The sequence below is a fragment of the Hyla sarda genome, chromosome 2 (genome assembly GCF_029499605.1).
Source record: "Hyla sarda isolate aHylSar1 chromosome 2, aHylSar1.hap1, whole genome shotgun sequence".
Classification (NCBI taxonomy): domain Eukaryota; kingdom Metazoa; phylum Chordata; class Amphibia; order Anura; family Hylidae; genus Hyla; species Hyla sarda.
Window position 1 is genome coordinate 214,020,447 of NC_079190.1, and position 25,050 is coordinate 214,045,496.

General features: G+C 41.9%; 1 protein-coding gene across 4 annotated transcripts in view; it reads left to right on the plus strand.

Moving 5' to 3' along the window:
* The window catches only part of MYH15 (myosin heavy chain 15), a 77,079-nt gene extending 63,034 nt beyond the window's left edge, over positions 1 to 14,045 (plus strand). For all 4 annotated transcript variants that reach the window (XM_056556304.1, XM_056556306.1, XM_056556305.1 and 1 more), the window contains 10 exons: positions 403 to 527; positions 1,687 to 1,802; positions 3,485 to 3,677; positions 7,075 to 7,278; positions 8,127 to 8,252; positions 8,426 to 8,596; positions 8,792 to 8,896; positions 9,191 to 9,286; positions 13,447 to 13,578; positions 13,915 to 14,045. In XM_056556304.1, coding sequence (XP_056412279.1) covers positions 403 to 527; positions 1,687 to 1,802; positions 3,485 to 3,677; positions 7,075 to 7,278; positions 8,127 to 8,252; positions 8,426 to 8,596; positions 8,792 to 8,896; positions 9,191 to 9,286; positions 13,447 to 13,578; positions 13,915 to 13,932 — 1,286 coding nt within the window. In that variant the 3' untranslated portion in view covers positions 13,933 to 14,045. The remainder of the gene's footprint in view (positions 1 to 402; positions 528 to 1,686; positions 1,803 to 3,484; positions 3,678 to 7,074; positions 7,279 to 8,126; positions 8,253 to 8,425; positions 8,597 to 8,791; positions 8,897 to 9,190; positions 9,287 to 13,446; positions 13,579 to 13,914) is intronic.
* The last annotated feature ends 11,005 nt before the right edge of the window (positions 14,046 to 25,050 follow it).

The window sequence follows — 25,050 nt, forward strand, 5'->3', positions numbered from 1 at the left end:
GTACTTGACCGCTACAGTCAATTGATGACCACGAGCGGTCATAAGATGTACTAGCATCATAACTCCCATCGCTGAGCGGTTATGCCAGTAGTCTGGCACATGACTGCTATGGCCACCAACTGGCTGCAATGGTCATCTACTGCTGCTTGTTAATATAGATGAAAGGCACCACTGGGGCAATCTGTGCTGGATTGCTGGGAATTTAAGAGGTGAGTGGGGTTTCTTTTTTCAATTTATATCACTTGCTGCTGGTTTTAAATTGTATTTATTTATTTAGTTAATTATATATTGAAATATCCCTTTAATGCTAGTGTTTACATTCAGGGGCTGGAAATATGTATCCAGGTTTTAAATTACACAGTTTTTGTTTGGACTGTAACACATAGATATTTGCTTTTTCAGAGGAAATTTCTGATTTGACTGACCAAGTCAGTGAGGGCAATAAGAATTTGCATGAAATAGAGAAAGTGAAGAAACAAGTTGAACAAGAGAAATCAGATATTCAGGTTGCTCTGGAGGAAGCTGAGGTGAGGATATCCCATACTTTTTCATCTACCTATTAGATACTTTGTGTCATATAAAAAAATTTATGGTTGAAAGAATGATTTTTGGACTTGTATAAAGAAGGCCATTTGCACAGCGGTATTTTGGTAAGTACTTTGCATCAGTATTTTTAGCCAAAGTCCGGAGTGAAACATAAAAAGAGAAAAACTGTAATGGAAATATTTGCACCTCTTCAATGTTTTGGACCAATGCCTGTTTTCGTATAGGGAGCGCTAATATAGTGCAGTTAAACCAGTTTTTTTCTGGCTGGATAATATTATTGCAATAGGGATATTGCTCACCTGTAAGTTTTGTGCAGGCAGGAAAAACACTGAGAAGTGCTTGTAGGATAATTTGGTGTCGGGAGTCAGCCGGCCGTCGGTCCCGCTGTGCCAGCGGTGAAGATGCAGAGAGTTCAGCTGGAAGTAGGATAACCTGGCAAGTTTAACACATACCAAGGAAAAACGCCAATATTTAGGCTGAGAGGTGCACACCCCAGAATAGATTGAACAGATACCGTCTTTATTTGATAATAAAAAGGCAGTTCAGACATGGACAACGCGTTTCAAAGGGTTAACCTTCTTCTTCAGGTCCATTACAAGGTAATTTAACCTGAAGAAGAAGGTTATCCCTTTGAAACACGTTGTCCGTGTCTGTACAGCCTGTTTATTAACAAATAAAGACTGTATCTGTTCAATCTACTCTCGGGTGATCACCTCTCAGCCTATATATCGGAATGTTTCCTTGGTATATGGTAAGCTTGCCAGGTTATCCTACTTCCAGCTGAACTCTATGACTGTTTTTGGGTTTTAAATATTGATGCAAAATACTAACCAAAACGACTGCCATGTAAAAGTGGCCTAAATAAAAAAAATTTCATTGTGGTTTTTAATGCATAGTTGTAGAGTTGCTTTTGTGATTTCAAGGGCTCAGGGGCACACCAGCTGTAGGAGCTTTGTGGCATGGGCTGTATTCCTGCATACATGTTGGAACATACCAATTTACATACATGTAAAATAGTGTCAGAGAGGTCCAAAAATGTTTGTTATAGGTCCTATCAATGTTTGCATACAACTTAGATATGACTAGTTGGAAACAGTGGCATTGCGGCATAATAAAATTGCAATTTTCTCCTCATTTAAGGGCGCCCTTGAACATGAAGAAAGCAAAACTCTTAGATTCCAGCTTGAGTTATCTCAGATAAAAGCAGAATTTGAAAGAAAACTTGCAGAAAAAGATGAAGAGACAGAAAATATAAGGTATTGTCTGCAAACAAGTCTACACAAGACTGTACTTCTAGTGACTCTAAAATGTAAGCAAAAATAACTGTATGTAACTAGAAAGCCAAAAACCACGTCCACATATGGCAGGTACGGGGTTCAAATAGTAAATGGCTACAAAATTTAGATCGTGACTTACACCTGCCCTCCATGTTTTATTCTTATAGGATTTCAGGTCTACCAAGGGCATAAGGGTGGTTTCACATGTAGCCTGCAGCAATCTTTGGCAGCTCTAATAGAGCATCATTGGAACGGCAGGGCACACGAATAACTGCTGCAATTTTTTTAGGGAAGACTCTATTCCCAATTCTGGAGATTAAGGGGGATCCCAGCACTTGGACCCCCTGCAATCTGACAGGTCTATTACTATTTCCTTGGCAACCCCATTTAATAAATGTCTATTTAAGGGTAGGGTCACACGTAACAGATCCGCAGTGTATTTTACGTTTCAAATTTGCTGCTGACCCGACCCATATTGTGCCTCCTGCTCCACCCACCCCCCCTCACCCTGCCCCCTGGCCTGCTTGCCCGGCCCTGCCCCCTGCCCTGCTTGCCCTGCCCCCTGCCCTGCTTGCTGCGGCAATCCACCGCTCCCAGCTGCCACACTGGGTGCCTGCGGGTCGCTAAGTGCACTCAGACATCCCAGGGCAGCAATAGCAGGAGGCACAATATGGGTCAGGTCAAATGCGAATCTACAGCGTAAAATACACTGCGGATCCGTTGCGTGTGACCCTACTCTAAATGTGTGTTCATGTTTTGTGGAATTTTGTCACATTCTTAAATAGAAAGACTTGAATCATATAATCAAAGAATCACATGACTTACGACAAAGGAGCCACTTATCCAAAACATGTCAACCATTTTGCGTTTCTACCAGTGCTTAAAGGGCTACTTTGCTGGAATACAAATGTTTTCAAATCAACTGGTGCAAGAAAGTTAAACAGATTTGTAAATTATGTCTATTAAAAAATCTCAAGCATTCCAGTACTTATCAGCTGCTCTATGCTCCAGAGGAAGTTGTGTAGTTCTTTCCAGTCTGACCACAGTGCTCTCTGCCGCCACCTCTGTCTGTGTCAGGAGAGGTTTTCTATAAGGATTTGCTCATGCTCTAGACAGTTCCTGACATAGACAGAGGTGTCCGCAGAGAGCACTGTGGTCAGACTGGAAATAACTGGATTTCCTGTGTTGCATTGAGAGGTTGTCCGAGCAACCATGCCCTGTGGGAGCTGACTGAACCGGACTCGAATCATCAAAGAATTACATGACCTGTGATGAGAAAAACTTGACTAAAAATGCAACCAAAACACAAGTACTTACATGCCCTATTTTGGGAAATAGTGCATGATCTCTATATGCCTGAAAGTACCAAAATGATATTATATTTCTTTAATTACAATGTTTGTTTGTTCCCTATGCTTGTAATAATTAAAAATGATTTGCATCACCCAAAACCAAGCAAAAAGCCAAAAACTAAATGATTAACTAACAATAACCAACATATTTCTATTGTATAGTTAAATAGTTTATTTTCTACTGTATAATTATAAAACAATTATTGCAACACATGTATGTATCTATATGTATCCAGTATTGTGCTAATGTATAACTGTCTCTAAACGGAAGCCTTAATTGTTTATACCTCAACTTCCTACAAAAACTAGGAGGAATCAACAGCGTATCATTGAATCATTGCAATCTAACTTGGACTCAGAAGCTAAGAGTAGAAATGAGGCTGTCCGGCTTAAGAAAAAAATGGAAGGAGACCTGAATGAAATGGAAATCCAGTTAAGTCATGCTACCCGGCAAGCTACTGATGCAACCAAAGCAATGCGGAACCAGCAAGCGCACATTAAGGTATTGTGGCAAGTGAAGTGAGCAGCAGTTTATAGAGCAGTTATGTGTGTGAGATGGTAATGTGGTTTATATGCAGGTAGTATATATATAGTATGAATGAATTGTCATCCAACTCTGCATAATACAAACTGAAATAGGCAGTAAGCATCTTAAATTGCGTGAAAGTTGTTTTCAAGGATAACAGGGATTTTTTTGGTCTGATACATGAACAATGCTACATATCAGTCCAATGCAAGTGTATGAGCTGACCTTTTTACCTATTCTGCGCCATAATCAAGTCAGATTGCAGGGCTGACAAAGAGAAGGGTCTGTGCTTGTTTTCTCACTGTGAACAACATTTTTAAACAAAAAGTCTTAAAGATAATTAGAATTCACAAATTATTTAAAGGGTAGCTCCCACCATCCTATTTTTTTTTTTTGCTAGCCCGTTCCCCCCCCCCCCCCCCCGCTACGGCACTAGCCTGTTCCCTCCTCCCCCCCCCTCCCGCCCCGCATACCCCGTTCCCTCATTACACTTGCAGTTACTGCAGAGACCGGCATCAGGCGTGCAGGGACAGAGGCGGCAACGAGGTGGCGGCGGCGATGTGCGGAAGGAGTGGCCTCCCAGCCAGTGGCCGGGGAGCCAATGCGCTCGCTCCCGCCTGTCTGATTGACAGGCAGGGAGCGAGTGCAGCCTAACTGAAAAAGGAATGATTGCCACTCCAAAATCAGTCCTTTTTCAGTGGTCGGTTTTTAAATGTAAATTAAACCTTTTTAATGAAAAAAATAAAAGTATATTAGAGATATGTTGTAGTACATAAGTACTACAACATATCAAAAAATAAAGTTGGTGACAGTGCCCATTTAAAAAACGCTAACAAAAAATGACAAATGTTTTTTTTTTTAAATAAACAATATTAAACAACAAAAAAATTCGAACAGTAAAACATACATGTACTCACTCATATAATTAAATTAGAATATACAATATCATTTATGTTAGCGATTTCAGTATAGGGTAATTAATGCCAGTTGTAGAAAGTCCATCCCTATCAACATACGATAAAAGGGCTTCAACAAATGACAGAAACTAAGAAAACAATGCATTTCTATATTCTAAATCACTATTGAATAGTTAACATTCATAACATTGGCAACCTTGGTGCTTTATATTAGTAGATAACAACACATGTAAAAACAATGGTGTCCTTTCATAAAACAGTACTCAAAGTGCTTTCAATGGAAAAGTAAAAAAACATTTTTTTACCTTTACAAAAATGAAAGCAAGACAAATGGCAAGTTGCAAGTTTAATGACAGAAAAATATGAATGTTTAATATTTTTACACTATTCTAAACATGGTGTGAACATTTCACCAAAATGTACATAAAAAAAAAAACCACTCCAGAGCTTTAAAAATGTCATGTATTAAAGGAATTCTCTGGAAGAATAAAAAAAAAATTCAAAGCAACTAGTGTCAGAAAGTTAAACAGATTTGCAAATTACTTCAATTTAAAAATATTAAGACTTCAAGTGCTTATCAGCTGCTGTATGCTCCAGAGGAAGTTGTGTAGTTCTTTCCAGTCTGACCACAGTGTTTTCTGCTGACACCTCTGTCTGTATTGTCTGGAGCAGGAAAGGTTTGCTATGGGGATTTTCTCATGCTCTGGACAATTTCTGACACTGACAGCAGTGAGCACTGTGGTCAGATTGGAAAGACTACACCACTCTAGATCATACAGCATCTGCTAAGTACTGGAAGGCTTAAGATTTTTATATAGAAGTCATTTACAAATCTGTATATTTTCTTTTAGCAACAACTGATTTGAAAAAATTTTTGTGTAAAAATTTAGACCATAAAAAAATGGAGAGCATAGTGTAGTAAAAATGTAGAGTAAATATTTCACGCCAAAATTATGCCAAGAAAGTAGCATACAAATGTCAATTCCTTTTGAATATGTCTCCCACTGTATTTTTCTTAATTAATACAAAGTAAATGCATTATAATTCTAAATGCTTCTTTGAATAGGAAGAATGTATCATGTTCATAAGTACAAAATTACAAAATAGGTGGAAAGCTATTCACAAGTGGAGGCTACCTCAGGGTATTTTCCATTTACCACATGAAAAGATACAGGAGTAAGTTATGGTTAATGTATGGTTAATATATGCATAAATAGTAACAATAGTAACAATAATAGTATGGTTAATGTATGCATAAAACAAAATACTCAAGGAGTTTCATTTTGGCCTTTGATGGGGTTTTATATGTCAGAAGTTGCAGTATGGAATAGTGCAAATAAATAAAAAAGTATGCAGTGCCATAAGCTTTTGTTTTTTTTTACATGGATATCCATGTATGATGGATACCACATAGTGGAATCCATCATAAGTATAGAGTGGTGGTATACATTGGGAATCTACTGACTTATAACTTCAAAACTGTGTGAGATGCAATGTGAAAATAGTTTAAAGGGGTACTCCGGTGGAAAACATTTTTTTTTTTAATCAACTGGTGCCAGAAAGTTAAACAGATTTGTAAATTACTTCTATTAAAAAAATCTTTTCCCTTCCAGTACTTTTTAGCAGATGTATGCTACACAGGAAATGCTTTTCTTTTTGAATTTATTTTTTGTCTTGTCCACAGTGCTCTCTGCTGACACCTGATGCCCGTATCAGGAACTGTCCAGAGGAGGAGAAAATCCCCATAGCAAACCTATGCTGCTCTGGACAGTTCCTGAAACGGGCATCAGGTGTCAGCAGAGAGCACTGTGGACAAGACAAAAAATAAATTAAAAAAGTAAAGAATATCCTCTGTAGCATACAGCTGCTTAAAAGTACTGGAAAGGTAAAGATTTTTTTAATAGAAGTGATTTACAAATCTGTTTAACTTTCTGGCACCAGTTGTTTAAAAAAAAAAAAAAAAATGTTTTCCACCGGAGTACCCCTTTAAGAGTACGTTTACATGCAAGGGATCTACTGTGACTGCTGCTTACTGCTGCCAGTTTATATTGCAGAGGTTTTAAAGAAACAAGTTGAAAGTTATGATCAGTCCGGGTCTGGGTGCTTACATCCCCACTAATCGATGGAACTAGCAGGGAAAAGTATGCGGCTGTGCACTTTCTCCTCGGCCCACCACAATCTCTGTCCATTTGCAGATGATGGGCTTTATAGACCTGTAATGGAGCCCATCTCTTACAACTGGATTGAGATTGCAGCAAGCCAAGAAGTGAAGTGCACAGCTGCACTCTTCTCCCTTCTCTTTCATATATAGGTGAAGTTCTGAACAGCCAGACCCTTGCCAACCATGTCTCTGTGACATGTCAAATGTTTTGTTGAATGACACGGGCACTTTAAATTAAATATTCTACATTTCCTCTTTACACATGTTTTAATTATTGGCTATGTGATCTCTTTAGGATCTTCAAGTTCAGCTAGATGATTCGCTACATCTTAGTGAGGACTTAAAGGAACAGGCTGCAGTCAACGAGAGAAGAAATGTTCTCCTTCAAGCTGAGCTTGACGAACTGAGAGCAGGTCTGGACCAAACAGATCGTGCAAGGAAACTGGCAGAGCAGGAACTGCTAGAAGCTACAGAAAGGGTCAACTTGCTTCATTCACAGGTAGGCAAATATAGTTTTTTCAACAATTTATATGTTGTAATTTTGTACTAAGAATTTTAATTACACTGGCAATTTTTTAAGAGATTACTATAATTGTGAATTTTTTTTAATAGTGTTCTTATGTCACATTACAGTATATGTGTGTATGCCATGAATAGTCATATAAGACTTTCTTATACTTTTCTATTTAATAGGTCTGAAGAAACCACTATGGACTACACATTTTAATATATTAGCCTTTCTGGTCCAAAGTGATCGATATTGACTGGTTATCTTAAGGTTATTTGTTAACATAAGCATGCGTCATAGCCTTTTCCAATTTAAAGGGTTCTACAGGACAAAAAAAAAGTCAATATGTTTCATAATAGCAATTAAAGGGGTTGTCCAGTGACAGAATAAAAGTTTAAAACTGCCCAACTGCTCAATCTTCCATCAATACCATCACAATGGTACCTGGTGACCGATGATCACCGTCTCCTGGTCCCGTCTCATGGTCACTGGCTTGCAACAGGTCACTCACTGACTTTATAGTGGGCTGTGCAAACAGAGTAGCACCACGAGCTACACTGCTTACAGTACTCCAGGAGGCGTTATGATGGTGCTACACTGTTTGCAGAAGTTCTATTAAAGTTAAAAGATTCTACACAAAGTGTGTAAAACAGGTGACTTGGCTGTTTTTGGCTTCCTGACCACATCTGGCAGCTGTGAGCAGGCTGGAGGGAACCAGGAACAAGTCTTACTCCAAAATGTTTTAGTATAAAATATTATGCAATAATTAAACACCATATATTTATGGGCATAGACGTTACTGCATTAGTTTGTATTCTAAAATATATCTCTTTTAACAGAACACAAGCCTAATCAACCAGAAGAAGAAGCTGGAGGCTGACTTTACCCATATGCAGAATGAAGTGGAAGAGGCTATTCAGGAATGCAGAAATGCAGAAGACAAAGCTAAGAAAGCTATTACTGATGTGAGTCTACACCTACCAATACATACTTTACATGCAGGGAACTTAAAAACCAAATAACTTGCCAACACCATTATCTTGGATATTTAAAAAAAAAAAAAAAAAAAGTACGGTATTTATTGCTTTCTTATATCAATAACTGGTTTGGGACTGTAATACTTCTTATGTATATCTAGGCTGCCATGATGGCAGAAGAGCTAAAGAAGGAACAAGATACCAGTTCTCACTTAGAGAGGATGAAGAAAAACATGGAACAGACCATTAAGGATTTGCAGAAGAGACTGGATGAAGCAGAACAGATTGCCCTTAAAGGGGGCAAAAAACAGATTCAAAAGCTTGAGTCACGGGTATGGCACTGTAACAACTCATACGCAGTGAATATGTTGCATAAGAAGTAAATAATAACTATAGATAAAGTGTAATATCTGTATCTCTATAGATATCTTTGTGTGTACATATAGATAGACACTTGTGTCTGTGCATTTTTGCTATAATATCTTTAATATAATAAGTTTTAAACTTAAAATAACTTATTTTCCTAGATACATGAATTAGAAAATGAATTGGAAACAGAGCAGCGCCACAGTTCAGAGTCCCTGAAAGGAGTCCGCAAGTATGAGCGCCGCATTAAGGAGCTAACATATCAGGTATTGTTCTTTGAAATACTATAAATAAAAATATCATGGGGAAAAAGTAAACCTAGTCATATTGAAAGCTTTATTCATGGACTTCAAAGCGTTTCAGGACATAATAGTGCAGTCCATGTTTGGTCTGCAGGAAATGGGTGGTCTATAAGGAGGTGTCAGACACACTAGTCTGTCTTCAGGTTACAACTAAATGGAGACAAAGAAAAGGTCATGTTGGCATCACCTTGTCTAGATTAGCATATTTACCAAAATATGAATTATTGTATAATTGTTCTAACTTTTCTACTCTTGAAGGCAGAAGAAGACAAGAAAAATCTACTTCGTATGCAGGACTTGATTGATAAGTTACAACTGAAAGTTAAGAGTTACAAGCATCAATCTGAAGAGTCTGTAAGTGTTTGTGAATGTAGATACATATAACAGTAACATTATTTTTTAATGCTACAGCCTGTGAAGGAGTTATTACTATTATTATTTATTTTTTATTATTATTAATAATAATATTATTTATTTATTTATATAGCGCCCTTGGTTCCAGGGCACTTTACATATGATAAAGGTAACAGTACATAACAACATGGGAACATTGAGCATTACACAGATTAACTTGCCAACTGACATAGAGAAGGAGAAGACCCTGCCCGCAAGGGCTTATTATTTACAAGGAGATGGGAAGGAAACAGTAGGTGAGGGGGACAGCAAGTTGTCTGTGGGCAGGTGGGGAAGTAGTCATTAAAGGTGCAGTAGCAGCAGGATTATTGAAGGTCGTAGGCTTGCTTGAATAGATGGATCTTCTTCAGGTTGCTTTTGAAGTTCTTGATGGTGGATGAGAGCTGGATGTGCCGGGGTAGTTCCAGTGTATGGAGGAGGCTCGGGAGATTTCTTAGAGACAGTCATGTGAAGGGCGGACCGGGGGGAGCATGAGATGATCAAAGATTACACGTGGGGCGGTATAGGGAGATGATGTTGGAGATGTATAGAGGTGACATGTTGTGGATGGCCTTATATGTCATTGTGAACAGTTTAAAGTTAATTTGTTGGGCAACAGGTAGCCAGTGAAGGGATTGGCACAGGGAAGGGGCTGAGGAGAAGCAAGGCAAGAGGTTGATTAGTCAAGCAGCAGAGTTGAGGATGGATTGGAGCTGAGAAAGTATTTTTAATGGAAGGTCTTAGAGGAGGATATTGCAGTAGTCCAAACAGGAGATAATGAGGGCATGTACCAATAGTTTAGTTGAGTCAAAGTTGAGGAATGAGCTGATTCAAGAGATGTTTTTGAGGTGAGGCCAAAAGGCAGTGGTAAGGGTCTGGATGTGTGGTTTGAATGACCGTGCCGAGTCAAAAGTGACCCCCAAGGCAGTGGGTGTTTAAAAGAGGGTAAAGCCATTGACTGTGATTGATAGACCAGGTGGGGGGGAAAATGATGAATTCAGTTTTCTACATGTGGAGTTTGTGAAAGTGGGATGAGAAAAGAGAAGATAGAGCTGACAGACAATCTGGGATTTTGAATAAGAGAGAGGTGACATCAGGGCCGGAGAGGTAGATTTGAGTGTCATCCGCATAGAGGGGGTACTTGAAGCCATGGAATTCTATAATCTGGTTCAGGCCAAGGGTGTAGATGGAGAAGAGGGGGGGGGCCCAGGACAGAGCCTTGGGGGCCTCTAACAGAAAGAGGATAAGGTGAGGAGGTAGCATGAAAGTGGGAGATGCTGAATGTGCAGCTGGTGAGGAATGAGGATATCCAGGATTGGACAAAATTTTTGACGCCTAGGGATAAGAGATACTGTAACAGGAGAGAGTGGTCTACTGTATCAAAGGCAGAGGAGAGGTCAAGGAGAATTGGCGTTCAGCTTTTGCGGTCAATAGATCATTGGTCACCTTGGTTAGGGCGGTTTCAGTAGAATGGTGGGGACGGAAGCCCGATTGCAGGTGGTTAAAGAATGAGTTGGATGTAAGTTGGGAGTACAGTATAAGAAAGACATGTTGTTCAAGGAGTTTTAAAGCAAAAGGAAGAAGCAAGATGGGGCAGTAGAAGGATGGGTCAAGAGATGTTTTTTTTTTTGAGGATGGGTGTGATGGTTGCATGTTTGAATGATGAGGGAAAAGTACAGATGTTTAGTGATATGTTGAAGAGATGAGTTAGGGCCGGAATGAATACTGTAGTCAGGTTAGGGATGAGGTGGGATGGGATAGGGCCACGTGCACAGGTGGTGAGGTGTGAAGAGGAAAGTCATTTGGAGAGCTTGTGTTCAGTAATGGTGGAGAAGTGAGTCATGAAGGAGGGGCACTGGGCAGGTGTGAAGGTGGGTTGTGGGGGTTGTAAAGTAAAGCTTTCCCTGATGGTGTTGATCTTGTGTTTGACGTTTGAAGCAAAATCGTCTGCTGAGATGAGAGACATGAGCAGTGGTAGTGGTGGATGGAGGAGGGAGTTAAAGGTGTTCAAGAGTTGGAGTTATGGGAAAGAGAGGATATGATGGTAAAGAAGTAGTTCTGTTTAGCAGAAGTGAGTGCAGACTTGATGGTAAGGAGTGTTTGTTTGTATGCTGTAAAGTCTTATCCAACGATGCTCTGCAACCCTAGAGGCTTGCCTAAGTTGTTTAGTCACATAAGTGTGCCAGGGCTGTCTATTGATACATCGAGTTCTGTTGTATGTGAGAGGGTGACTAAGTTGAGGGCTAAGGTGATTGTAGTGTTATAAAATGTGGTGGCTGTGACAGTGTCATAGAGAGAAGATATTGTGGAGAGTGGTAGAAGAGTCTGTAAGTGTGTCGATGTTGAGATGTTTGAGGTTTCTATGAGGGTGGGCAGGGTTCTGGACTAGGGGGGTAGTAGCTAGAAGAGAGAAGAAAATGTCAAAAGGTTATGGTCAGAAACAGGGCGTGGTTTGTTTGAGAGGTTCGAAATGGAGGTAACTGAAGATCAGATCAAGTGTATTACCAAAACTCTTTGGAGGGCTAACCCCCCCCCCCCCTCCCAGGGACAAAAACCCTGTGCTAGGATCTCACTAAAATCAACCTTTATTGGTATGCGTTAAAATATATAAATGTGAATAGAAAAAAATTAAACAAATGGTGATTTCAAATGATCAGAGATCGCTCTTATTAGCTAGCTTGTATACAGCTCTGCTATGAGCTATTAGAGACAATTGGGGAGATTTATCAAAACCTGTCCAGAGGAAAAGTTGCTGAGTTGCCCATAGCAACTAATCAGATCGCTTCTTTCATTTTTAACAAGGCCTCTGCAAAATGAAAGAAGCAATCTGATTGGTTGCTATAGGCAACTTTTCCTCTGGACAGGTTTTGATAAATCTCCCCCATTGAATATGTCTTCCATATGAATTGAATATATGGCTGGCCAAATTTACTCTCTCCAAGACAGTTATTTACCTGTCTATGGCTGTGTGTAACAGTCTCTGGTTTTCTCATGTAAAGTAAACCGCACTTATAAGAATGGGTCTTTTTCACTAGCTGTGTGATATGCGCTTTTAAATCTCCAATGTGATATGAAAAAGCACCATTGGGGGTTTTGCATACCCTCCATTTGCTATGACAGCGATCAATAGCACTGTGGTGAGTATCTCACATTCACCAGGTGCCACCAAGTGCTCCCTTTGCTTTCATACACAATGAGCATTGATGGGGGTCTCTCAAACCCTCCAATGTACACCTCAAGTGCTGTGCTTTACTAGGAGATTCAGATTGGCTCAGCTCATTCTCCTATCTTATAATGTAATTAGCTGCTACCGAGGATCTCTGTCTAAAAGGTCACCAGCCTCCAGCAAGGGGAGATTTATCAAAACCTCTCCAGAGGAAAAGCTGCCAAGTTGCCTATAGCAACCAATCAGCTCACTTCTTTCATTTTTAACAAGGCCTTTTAACAAAATGAAAGAAGCAATCTGATTGGTTGCTATGGGCAACTGGGCAACTTTACCTTTTCACAAGTTTTGATAAGTCTCCCCCAATATTGTCTATAAGTAATAGCTCATAGCTGATTTATATACAAGCTAGCTAATAAGAGGGACCTCTGATATTTTTAAATCACCATTTGTTTAATTTTTTTCTCTATTCACATTTATATATTTTAACGCATACCAATTAAGGTTGATTTTAGTGAGACTCTAGCACAGGACTTTTGTCCCTGAGGGGGGTTAGCCTTCCAAGGGGTTTTGATAATGAGGAATTGCCCTGGCACTCACAAGGGATGAAATTGTATTGAGCAGATCAAGTGTATGACCCTCTTTGTGAGTGGCCCTGAAGGACCAATGTTAGAGGCCAAAAGAGGAGGTTAGCGATAGAAATTTAGAGACAGTTGACTGGGATGTGTTGATGAGGATGTTGAAGTTGCCCATGATGATAGTGGGGATGTCCAAGGAGAGGAACTGTAAGAGCCAGTTATAGAAGCAAACCCATTTTTGTGTATGGAACTGATTTTCAATAGCAGAAATTTCTTTCGCAAGTCTACGATGTGTGAGCATACCATTCTTTAACAAAGGAAAGTGCATGATTTTGTTTTCTAAAAATATATCTGGTAGAATAATCTGCAATCGTTCACAGGAACAACAAGTCAATCAGTACCTGAGCAAATACAAGAAACTGCAGCATGAGCTGGATGATGCACAAGAAAGGGCTGATATAGCTGAATCCCAAGTAAACAAATTAAGGAGCAAAACAAGAGATAGTGGAAAGGTAAGATGACCTCCTCTGATCACTATGGTTCCTTGGTGTCAGAATATAATTCTATATCACTGTTTATGTCTGGTCTACATGCATAAAGGTAGCACATACCATATAATAATATCCTGTTAAAAGAAAATTATGGGCAATCCTCAAGTTGTATCATTGTCATCATTGTTTATTATTAGTTTACTCTCTTAGCCTCAATGTATCTTGTCTATTTGATTGATTAGACATTGGTATGGTTCATTCCTAATAAGTCTGGACAGAAAACTGTTCATACTGTAGTAGTGAATAGAAATAAGTAAATCTAGTTATATATATTCATTTCTTGTTCTTCACCTGTAGGTGCGTGAAGAGGAATAACAGAAGACTTGTGAAGTCTGAAGACTGCTCCCTTGAAACTTAGAAGTAGTTTATGCTAATGCAGTTAAACAACCCTGGAATGCACATGATTAAAATAAATCTCATATAATAAAGCTCTTCCTTGCTTTACATTTAGCAATCCTTACAATGTGTTTCATGTTTAATGAGTTATCATAATGATTTTACCTAGATTAAATGCACAAAAAGATCAGTGATACATGATAACACTAACATTTCTTATGAATTTACTATATAATAGATGTATAAAAAAAATGTTTTACAGTACAAAATAATAATCACAATACAAATTGGGAAACATAGGTGTAAAATGATGCTCTATTGGAAACATGGGGCCTATATGGACAATAAAACATTAGCACTGTACAATAATAAAATTGAAAGCTCGTCAACCTGTAAGGAAAGTAACCTTCATATGCCTTTCCATACATAGAACTGTGTGTGTTCTCCTTTAAAATTTAACTTAAGTTGCCCCGTTTATTATCATGTTGTATTTTGCACTGTAGTGTCTGCTGTACCTAATGGCTGGAGGATTGTGGTGCACAGTGGCACTGCTGACCCTTCCAGTGATGCTGGGCACCAGAAAACATAACTGAACCACAGGCCCATTCAGAATCCAACTATGAACTGTTTGCTGGCATTGTGGGTTTCCGCCATGACATGGGGTGGGAGCAGGGAAGGCTATAAAAGAGCAGAGATCAGTGCTAGTTGCAAGATTGCCTGTGTGTGGTGCCAGAGCAGCCTGCTGATGATATGTAAAGCAGGAAGAAATGTATAGGCATAAATGTATTATTAGTAATTTGGTGGGGCAAGCTGTGCCTAAAAGCAGGGGGAAACATATGGGCATATGTGGTGGCCCAATACGGGAGGTGTTACCCCATACTCCTTCACTGTCCCCAGGGCCCCCTGCATTAGTTTCCCCATTGTAAATATGTTGTACTGTATAAAATGTGTTATCACTTTAAGAGTTATACCTGCCCTGGAGCGCAGGCTCTGCAAACGCCAACGATTAAAAGTATCAAGTCTCTGGTGCCAGTAACTATCAGCATTAACTCACTAGTGTCCGCAAGTCTGGTCGCAAGACAAATTATTACCGGGTATCTGCAAAATAGAGGGGGAGCATTCATTATAGTACTCCCACTAGCCGAGTCTAAGCCGCTGCAGCACTTCAGCAATTATCTTAAAGGGGAAAGCACCTTATTCTTCTTAAAGCGACAGCGCACCCAAAATTCAACAAGATGTTAGAACCCAACTCTCCAGATCAACCAGGCGACAGTGCCCCTCCATCTCCAGCAGCGGGATCCTCACCTGCCCCAGGAGCCGGAATGTTGCAGGTCCTGCCTGCAGTCCACATCAACAACCCTGGTGTTCCAGCATCTGCACCAGTATTCAAGGGCAACCCTGTCCTCCCTACCTATAATGGAGACCCCTTTACCCTGAGGGATTTCAAAGAAAGGATCCAGAGTTTGTTTGTCTTTTACTCTTTCCCTCCTAATCAACAGGTGCAATTTCTCACAGGACAACTACAGGGTCCAGCGTTAGAGGAAGTCCGCACCTGGCCAGCCTCCAAGAAGGTAACTGTAGGGCAGATATTTGAAGGACTGTGCCAGGTATATGAGTCCCATTCTCCATCAGAGGTACGTCTCCAGCTGTATGAAAGGCGACAGAAGCCAGATGAGACCTTGAGAGCATATGGTGTAGCCCTACAGAATGTCCTAGAGACTGTTCACAAATTAGATGGTATAACTCCCAAGCAGGGCAAAAAGGTTTCAATGGGCAGATTTATTAATGGGGCTCATAATAAGTGGGACAAAGCCCAGCTGCTAATGTTAGCGGTCCAAAACCCCAACTTGTCATTCCCCGCTTTCAAGAGACTGGCTATCCAATTGATTGAGTCCGGGACGGCGTTAGAGGAAGCTTGTCCACCTGTCCAAGAGCCATTAGGGGTGGTAGCCAGACCACAGCCTGAGATTTACAGAGTGTTAGACAGGACATTGAACAACTGACTAAGGCTGTGAAGGAGCTTGCCACCCTGTCCGCCCCACCTGACCATGAGCCGCCTTTACCCAGAAAACCTGCCCCTGCTCCGTTCAGTTTCAACCCCCCCATAACCCTCCGCCTAATAGACCCTCAGGGACTCAAAGATCCTTTTGTACCTATTGTAATAAACTAGGACATTGGAAAATGCAGTGTTGGAATTTAGACCGGCCCTCAGGAAAACAGTCATCAGGTCCAATCCCCGAACGACCTCAGTCAGGACTCTCACTTTATGTCGCCTCCTGCCTCTATGTAAAAATTATTGTAGAAGGTTTATTGTTGGAGGCGTTGATAGATACATGATCACAAGTGTCTACTATACCTAAAAATGTTTTCTATCAGCAATGGGATGCTAGTTTATAGTGTGAGCCCCTAGGATGTTAACTTCAGAGTAGTTGCGGGTAATGGGCAACCAGTCCCCAGACATGGATACTGGGAGCCAACCATTCAGATGGGACAGCATGTACGTAGCGGGCAGGGAGTGATTGGGCAGTGAACTAATGTGACAGATAAGGGGTCTGCTGAATTTATACTTGGGATGAACATTATGAAAAACTGTTTTGTTGAAATAGTAGATGCCTTTCATGCCTCTCTTTCCCAAATCTCCCCTTCAGGCCAGCGGGCTGCGGAGCACCACTTGAAAGTTCTACAAGTGGAGCGGAAGTTTGCCAACAAGCAAGGTGAAATCTGCAGAGTTCGAGTAAAAGTCATCCGGCCGGTGACCTTGCAACCCAACACAGAGACTATCATCTGGTGTCATGCATGTCCCGGAGTCAAGAATAGAGACTCTCAAGCCCTGCTGGAGCCTCTGCAACTAGAAGACCACCTTCTTGTCTGAGCTGCGAGAAGCCTTGTCACCGTTACCAACGGGAGAGTTCCAGTCCGGTTAGTCAACCGGTCTGATGCTGCTACTGTGTTACCCAAATACACCCCAGTAGCCCAGTTGTATCTCATAGTCAAAGGACATCTTAACAGAACGTACGGTGGCCCGACAGCGTGCAGCCCAAGTGGCTGAAGGATCCAGTACGAGTCCTCCCTAGCCCTGGTGGGCACAAATCCAAGTTGGAGACGACACTACCCCAAGGGACCAAGTCAAGGGAGTCATCAATGTCGCCAAAAGGTACCATGAAGCTTTTAGCAAACACCCTACAGATTTCGGGCAAACATCCCTGATCCAACACCGAATCCTCACAGAAGACAGCCCACCTATCAAGGAAAGACACTGCCCGGGCGCCAGGCATGTATTAGACTGTCAAGAAGATGCTGGCCGAAATTAAAGAGGCAGACGTCATCCAAGAAAGTCAGAGTCCCTGGGCAGCGCCACTTGTCCTGGTCAAGAAAAAAGATGGAACCATCCGCTTCTGTGTCGACTACAGGAAACTGAACAATGTCACAAATAAGGATGTTTATCCTCTGCCAAGGATCAAGGAGTCACTCACAGCCCTCGGGTCTGCTGCTTACTTCTTCACCCTGTACTTAACCAGCAGATATTGGCAAGTGCCCATGGCTGTGGAAGACCGGGAGAAGACCGCCTTCGTGACAGCTGTGGGGCTGTTTGAGTTTAAAAGTATGCTGTTTGGGCTATGTAAGGCCCCTGCTATGTTTCAGCGTTTGATGGAAAGGTGCCTGGGCCATCTAAATTTTCAAAGTGTCCTATTGTACCTGGACGATGTCATTGCGTATTCCAAGTCCTACCAGCAACACCTCAATCATCTGTCAGACACCTTCCAAGACCTGATCAAGCATGGGCTGAAGATCAAGCATTCAAAGTGTCACTTGCTCAAACCTCAGGTGCGGAGGGAGTCCAGCCCAATCCCGAAAAGGTGGAAGTTGTCAAGAACTGGCCTACCCCACGCACGGTGAAAGATATCAGGAGCTACTTGGGAATTGCCGGCTACTACCGCCGCTACATTCCCCACTTCGCCCAAATTGCAGAACCCCTCACAGTTCTCTTACGGGGTACAGGGAAGGAGAACTACAATGGGAAACTACCTGTTGAATGGGCCCAAGAGCAAAAGACAGCGTTCTGAGCTCTTAAACGTCTGCTGTCAGAACCACCCATCCTGGCGTACACAGACTACAGTCAGTCATTGCGGTTATATACCGATGCCAGTTTCGAAGGTCTGGAAGCTGTCCTGTCCCAAGTCCAGGAAGGGCAAGAGCAAGTAGTTGCCTATGCCAGTCGTAAACTACGAGGAGCAGAGAAGAACGATGCAAACAAACTACAGCTCATTCAAGTTAGAACTTCTTGCCCAGTTATCCGCCGTGACCGAAAAGTTCAAAGACTACTTGGCTGCCACGCCATTTACTGTCTACAAGGATAATAACCTGTTGGCCCACCTGAACACTGCCAAGTTGGGTGCCATCGAACAACGTTGGGCTTCAAGATTAGCCAATTACAGTTTCACCATCAAGTACAGAAGTGGCAAGTCGAATGTCAATGCCGATGCACTGTCTCGGATGACGCCCGGTGAAGAACCACCTGGCCACCATTTTATCAACTGTTCATGAACCAGAATGTTGTGACCGCCCTGATGGATGGTGAACCCAGGTCCGAAAAGGATAAAAAAGACCTGTACACCTGGAAGACTCTTCAAGATGAAAGTAGAGTCATGGGGGATCTGTTGGACTACCTTCTGGCGAAAAAGGTACCAACCCGTCTACACCAGGCCCAATGTGATTATGAGCTGAAACATCTATGGTGACAGAGGAAGCGTCTGTGCACAAAGGGCAGTTGTGCCAAAATTATTTGGATCCGGTTTCTGGTGATCGACTTAATCAGATTCTGGTTCCCCGAAGAGACGCGGCGATGGTCCTCAATGCATACCATGACGCATACACTTTGGAGTCCACAAGACCGAAGCTACTGTCAGGCGAAGATTATATTGAATCGGAATGAGGAGCGACATTGAGAAATGGTGCAGTGAATGTGCAGTCTCTAATGTCACCAAGAACGTGCGCAAGGATGCAAGAGCACCCCTCCATTCCATCCAGAGTGAAAGGCCTAACCAATTGGTCGCGCTAGGCCATGTCAAGTTGTCTCCTACCCAGTACGGGCACACTTATCCTCTCACCATGGTGGATCACTACTCTAAATGGGTTGTCGTTGTCCCTGTCAAAGATCTTAAAGCCAAGACAGCGGCCCAGATTTTCTACTCCAATTGGGTGCAAACCCTTGGGTGTCTGGAGTCTGTCCTAACGGATCAGGGAACTGCCTTCGAGGCCCAAGAGCTGTGTCAATTCCATGCCTGCAAGAAACTCCGGGCTACTGCTTATCACCCCCAGGGGAACGGGCTCTGTAAGCGCATCAACCAAGTCTTTATCCACATGTTGCGAGCCGCCTCTGTGTCAAGACAAGAAGAGTGGCCCCGACTACTGCCCAAACTATTGGAGATCTATAATAACACAGTCCACTGTTCTATGGGATACACCCCTTTCTACTTGATGATGGGGCGCCATGGACAGCTGCTTAAAGAGCGGACATTTGGGCTCCAAGCCCCGTTCAACAACTCTCCGCAAGCCTCCCTGGAGTGGGTCTCTGTCCACCAGAGAAGAATCCAAGAGGCCAAGCAAGAAGATGGGCGAGGCCCAGCAGAGACAACAGGAGGATTATAACCATCATGCTTCTGCCAAACCACTTCAGGTAGGCGATAAAGTCTGGCTGCGGAAGTTTCCAAGGACCCACAAGTTAGTCTCTATCTGGGAGACAGAACTATAGCCTATATGGACTCTGATGTATACGAAGTACAAAAGTCTGGGTATGAGTCACAAGTTGTTCACCGAAGTTGTGTCTGAAAGAAGATCTACAAGTGCTCCCAGCACCACCTCCTCCAACTGTCAGACCTGTGAGAGAATATGTCCCAGGAGAGGGAATGCACCCATCCATGGCTTTCCTCATGTTTTCTCCAACTCAGCCTGCGATCTTCTGTGTCTCACCAACCCCGGGGCCGGTTCAACCAACCCTAGTCTCCACACCAGTCCCAGTCTTGTCACCATCGGCTCCGGCCTATACGTCAGTCTCCAGAAACTCTGGGTCCCGCCAGCCCTGGACCAATACCTGCTCCTGAATTTGTCAAGGAAGAGTTAGCTGCAGCTTCAGAAGCTCCAAGGGCTCCCAAAGACACAAGAGTTCCAGATTCCCCCGAAGTGGTGTTGCGGAGGTCCTAACGGTCGACACAAGGACAAATTCCCGCAAGGTAAAAAGATTAACTCATAATGTAAAGTTATGTACCACACATAGTCAGTTCACATATGGTAAAAGTAGTCCACACATATGCAAATAGTTAAGATAGGACTGAACATTATTTGTCGTCCCAGTCCACAAGTTCTAAATATATACAGTTATGTGTCTAATATTTCTCTCCTGTCCATATATACAGGGTACTCTACTGGCCAGAGGGTTCACCTGATATATAGATAATGCATATAGATTGACAGAATTGATAAATGCAAAGTTAATACTGTTGTATAGTGTAACAACTTATATTGAGTTCTGGGGAGAAGAGTTGAGAACCGAGGGGTCCCAGCAGTCAAGGCATTGGGTAGATAGCCTCCGGCAGCCCAATCCGTGATTCTATGTATATTGATGTGTATATTTTTGTCTGTCTTCAGAAAGCAATTACAAAGTCAAATGAACCCCATATGTTTAAAGAGCATGTATGGACATTCACCATGCCACATGGACTCATCCTTATCTTGTTTCGTAATCCAGACCTGAGAAGGACATTGGGCATAAATGCTCCAGGGACTGTCACTAGGCCTCAGTGGCCACTTTAGTCCTCCGCCCTCCGGGACTGGGTGTCGAGGACGATTTTAATTAAGAGGGGGAGTCTGTGGTGGCAGTTAGTTTCAGAAAGTAACTGCAAAAGTTCCTTCAGCTCAATGTTGTTTGTAGCACACAGACAAAGGGAGGTCAACACCTTACTCCTGCTGCCCTCTCAGGCAGCCTCCTTCTGTGTCCCCAGGGCTCCCTGCAATAGTTTCCCTGACTGGAGTGAACCGGTCGGCTTATTTTTCCCCATATGCGGTTTTCTACCGGACCTAAAATCGTGGTTGACTAAGGTTTTAGGTCCGGTAGAAAACCGCATTTGGGGAAAAATGAGCCGACCGGTTCACTCCGGTAGGCTCATTGAAATGAATTACATACGGGACCGTATACGGCAGGGATACGGGAGCGCAAGTTTTTAGCGCCCCCCAGCCGTATGCGGTCCTGTATAGGGAAAAACGTGATGTGAACCCAGCCTTAACCAATATATTGATATTGTGCAGGATACATTAAGTCAAATAACAGGGAAGAAAAGTAACGTGTTACAAGCACTCTTGGCGTCCTTAGTCGCACTGTCCAGTTGTGCTGGACAATCCCTTTTCTTCTAAGGCCACGTTCACACGGCAGAATTTCTGAGCAGCATCCATCAGAAAAATTTCTTTCTGAAATTCTGTTGCAAAATAGACCCATTATTTTCAATAGAATTCTGCTGCACCGTGCACACAGCAGAATTTCCGCATTGGAAACATCTGCTACGGAAATTCAAATTTCAGCCTCCGCAGAAAGAATGGGCATGTCAAATGCATTTCTGAGTGATCCTAACCCAAATTGATGAGTCAGCACCTGCAGCTGACGCAATGTCCGGCCAGAAATTTTGCATTCTGCAAAAGTTACGCTGTATGAACATAGCCTAAGTTGCCATTTGGGTGTTGACCTCCCTTTGTCTGTGTGCTACAAACAACATTGAGCTGAAGGAACTTTTGCAGTTACTTTCTGAAACTATCCAAATCAGGTCATTCACTTCAGATACCCATTCCCACAGATACTGTGCAACAGATGACTTCCAGTGCCTAGGAATTATGTCCTAGCTGAAATAATAAATTCTCTTAGTAGCCCCCTACTTAGTAAGAAAACCAGGCAAAGCAGGTAGGAAAACTGCCTGAGGAGAGTCAGTAATTGTTCTTCTGGTAATGTGACTGGATTACATTCCAAGAAGGCATAATTATTGTATTTCTAAGAAATATACAGAGGATTACCACTCTCTATCCTATTTTGCCAACAAACTGCCATACATCAGAGAAAATTAACAAAGACCTTGTGCCATAATCAGTTGTAGGTGCTGCAACTCACACCAACTTCAGCCTCTTGTGGTCCTGTGTATTACTGTGTGAGGGCTGGGGTGGTCCTGTCTTTTGTCCTACTGTTTGAGGACTGGGGGTAGGGTTGCTACCTGGTCAATATTTCATCAGCAAAGCCCATATTTTGGCCACCGTGCTGATATTTTTATAGTAAAAGCGGCGACAATGCAATGGCCAATATTTAACCAATTCCACCCCCCTCCCAAACCTGCAGATACATTTTTTTAGCACAAAGATAGCAGATGTCATAGGCTGTATCAAAGCATGCAGGGCGTTGTAGTTAGATAGTAACAGCAACTCCCAGCATTACTTGACACAGCCTATGGCTCTGCAGCTGAACTACAACTTCCAGCATGTTGCAGCATAACCTATACCATACTTCTTTATAGTGCTACATGCTGGGAGTTGCATGTATGGTTTGGGGCAGCTGCAGAGTTGTAGGCTCTATCAGGGCAAGCTGGGAATTGCAGTTTGTAACCAACTGCAACTCTCAAATTTAATAACAAGTGATCAAAAAGTCTCATCAAAATAAAAATGGTACTATTACAGATCACAGCACAAAAAATGAGCCCTCATACAGCCTCGTATATGGAGAAATAAAAAAATTATAGGGGTCAGAATAGGACAAAATTTCCTCCTTTAAGCATGTCCAATCTAACAGGTGGTTAATTTCAAGTCATTGGGTGTGGAGCTGAGACAGTCCTCTCTGAGTGAAATAAATGACAGACTTGGTACAGAGGTAGAGAGGACGCTGCTTATACGGGTTTACTATCTACTGGTGGAGCCGATGATTATTTTTTTTTTGGGCACTTTCATGTGGTTTATTATTATTATTCTGTGTACAGACCCTTTGTCTTTGGGGATAGAAGTTCTGGTGACATCAGACATCATCATTGGGATTTTCTAAGGGATCTCTTCATTTAGTTAGACCCAGAACAGTTCCGTGTATAATAACAATAATCACCTGTAGGTTCCAGACATGCAGTATCATTAACCCCTTAAGGACCAAGCCTATTTTGACCTTAAATGGGCACTCTCATTAAAACTAATTTTTGCTATTTCACTCCTTATGGTAAATGAAAAATATTTCTAATATACTTTTTGTTTAAAAAAAAATTAAGTTTTCTATGTTTTATTTGTGCTTAAAAAAGCTCAAGAGCACAATTTCCCCCAACTCATACACAGACTTTGGACCAAAGTCCAAACACAGGAAGTGCTGCCTGGAGTGCTGAGGGGGGGGGGGGGGTCCAACCAACAGCATATGGCAGTTATGTGTGAGAGGAGCTATGATTGGATGAGGCTGGACACACCCCCCTAAGCACTCCAGGCGGCACTTCCTGTGTTTGGACTTTGGTCCAAAGTCTGTGTATGAGTTGGGGGGAAATGTGCTCTTGAGCTTTTTTAAGCACAAATAAAACATAGAAAACTTAATTTTTTTAACAAAGTATATTAGAAATATTTTTCATTTACCATAAGGAGTGCAATAGCAAAAATTAGTTTTAATGAGAGTGACCCTTTAAGGACCAGGCCAATTTTATTTTAGCATTTTTGTTTTTTCCTCCTCGTCTTCTAAAAATCGTAACTCTTTTATATTTTCATCCACAGACTAGTATGAGGGCTTGTTTTTTGCGCTACCAGTTGTCCTGCATAATGACATCACTCACTTTACCATAAAATGTATGGCGCAACCAAAAAAATACTATTTGTGTGGGGAAATTAAATTTTGGAAGGTTTCACGCCGTACAATTTACGGTAAACATTACATTTGTTCTTTATTCTGTGGGTCAATACGATTAAAATTATACCGATGATTATATACTTGTCTATTATTGTAGCGCTTAAAAAAAATCGCAAACTTTTTAACCAAATTAGTGTGTTTAAAATCCTTCTATTTTGACGACCTATAACTTTTTCATTTTTCCGTATAAGTGGCGGTATGAGGGCTCATTTATTGCGCCATGATCTGTACTTTTTATTGACACCACATTTATGTATATAACACTTTTATAAAAAAAATTATTACAATTTCTTTTTTATGTTCACGCCGTTCACCATACAGGATCAGTACCATTATATTTTAACAGTTCGGACATTTACGCACGTGGAGATACCAAATATGTGTATTAATTATTTCTTTTTACACAAATGTGAAAAAAGGACATTTTACATTTTTATTGGGGGAGGGGATTTTTTTACTTTTTTACTTTCATTTTTACACTTTAATAGATCCCATAAGGGACTATTTATAGTAATCCTTTGATTGCTAATAATGTTCAGTGATATGCATAGGGCACAGCACTGATCAGTGTTATCGATCATCTTCTGCTCTGGTTTGCTCGATCTCAGATCAGAGCAGAAGACCCGAGGAAGGCGGCGGAGGCAGGTGCGCCATTCTGGATGATCGGAGCGCTGCGGGCGATCCGATCATCCATATTTCTGACCGCACTGCCGCAGATGCCGTGATATGTATTGATCACAGCATCTGAGGGGTTAATGGCAGACATCCACGGATGCCGGCCATTACAGGCGGGTCCCTGGCCGCGATCAGCAGCCGGAACCAGTTGCGCATGATCAGAGCATCGCTCCGATGCTCGCGGTCATATACAGGACGTAAATATACGTCCTGGTGTGCTAACTACCGCAGCACCAGGACGTAAATTTATGTCCTTGGTCGTTAAGGGGTTAAATAGCTTAGGGTGCCCTGATCACCACTTGTGTGGGTTGTAGACTCCGTCTCATGCTACCACTAGAGTAAAAGCACCGCCAGAATTCAAAAGTGACCAAAACATCAGCCAGGAAGCATAGGAACTGAGAAGTGGTCTGTGGTCACCACCTGCAGAACAGCTCCTTTATTGGGGGTGTCTTGCTAATTGCCTATAATTTCCACCTGTTGTCTGTTCCATTTGCACAGCAGCATGTGAAATTGATTGTCAATCAGTC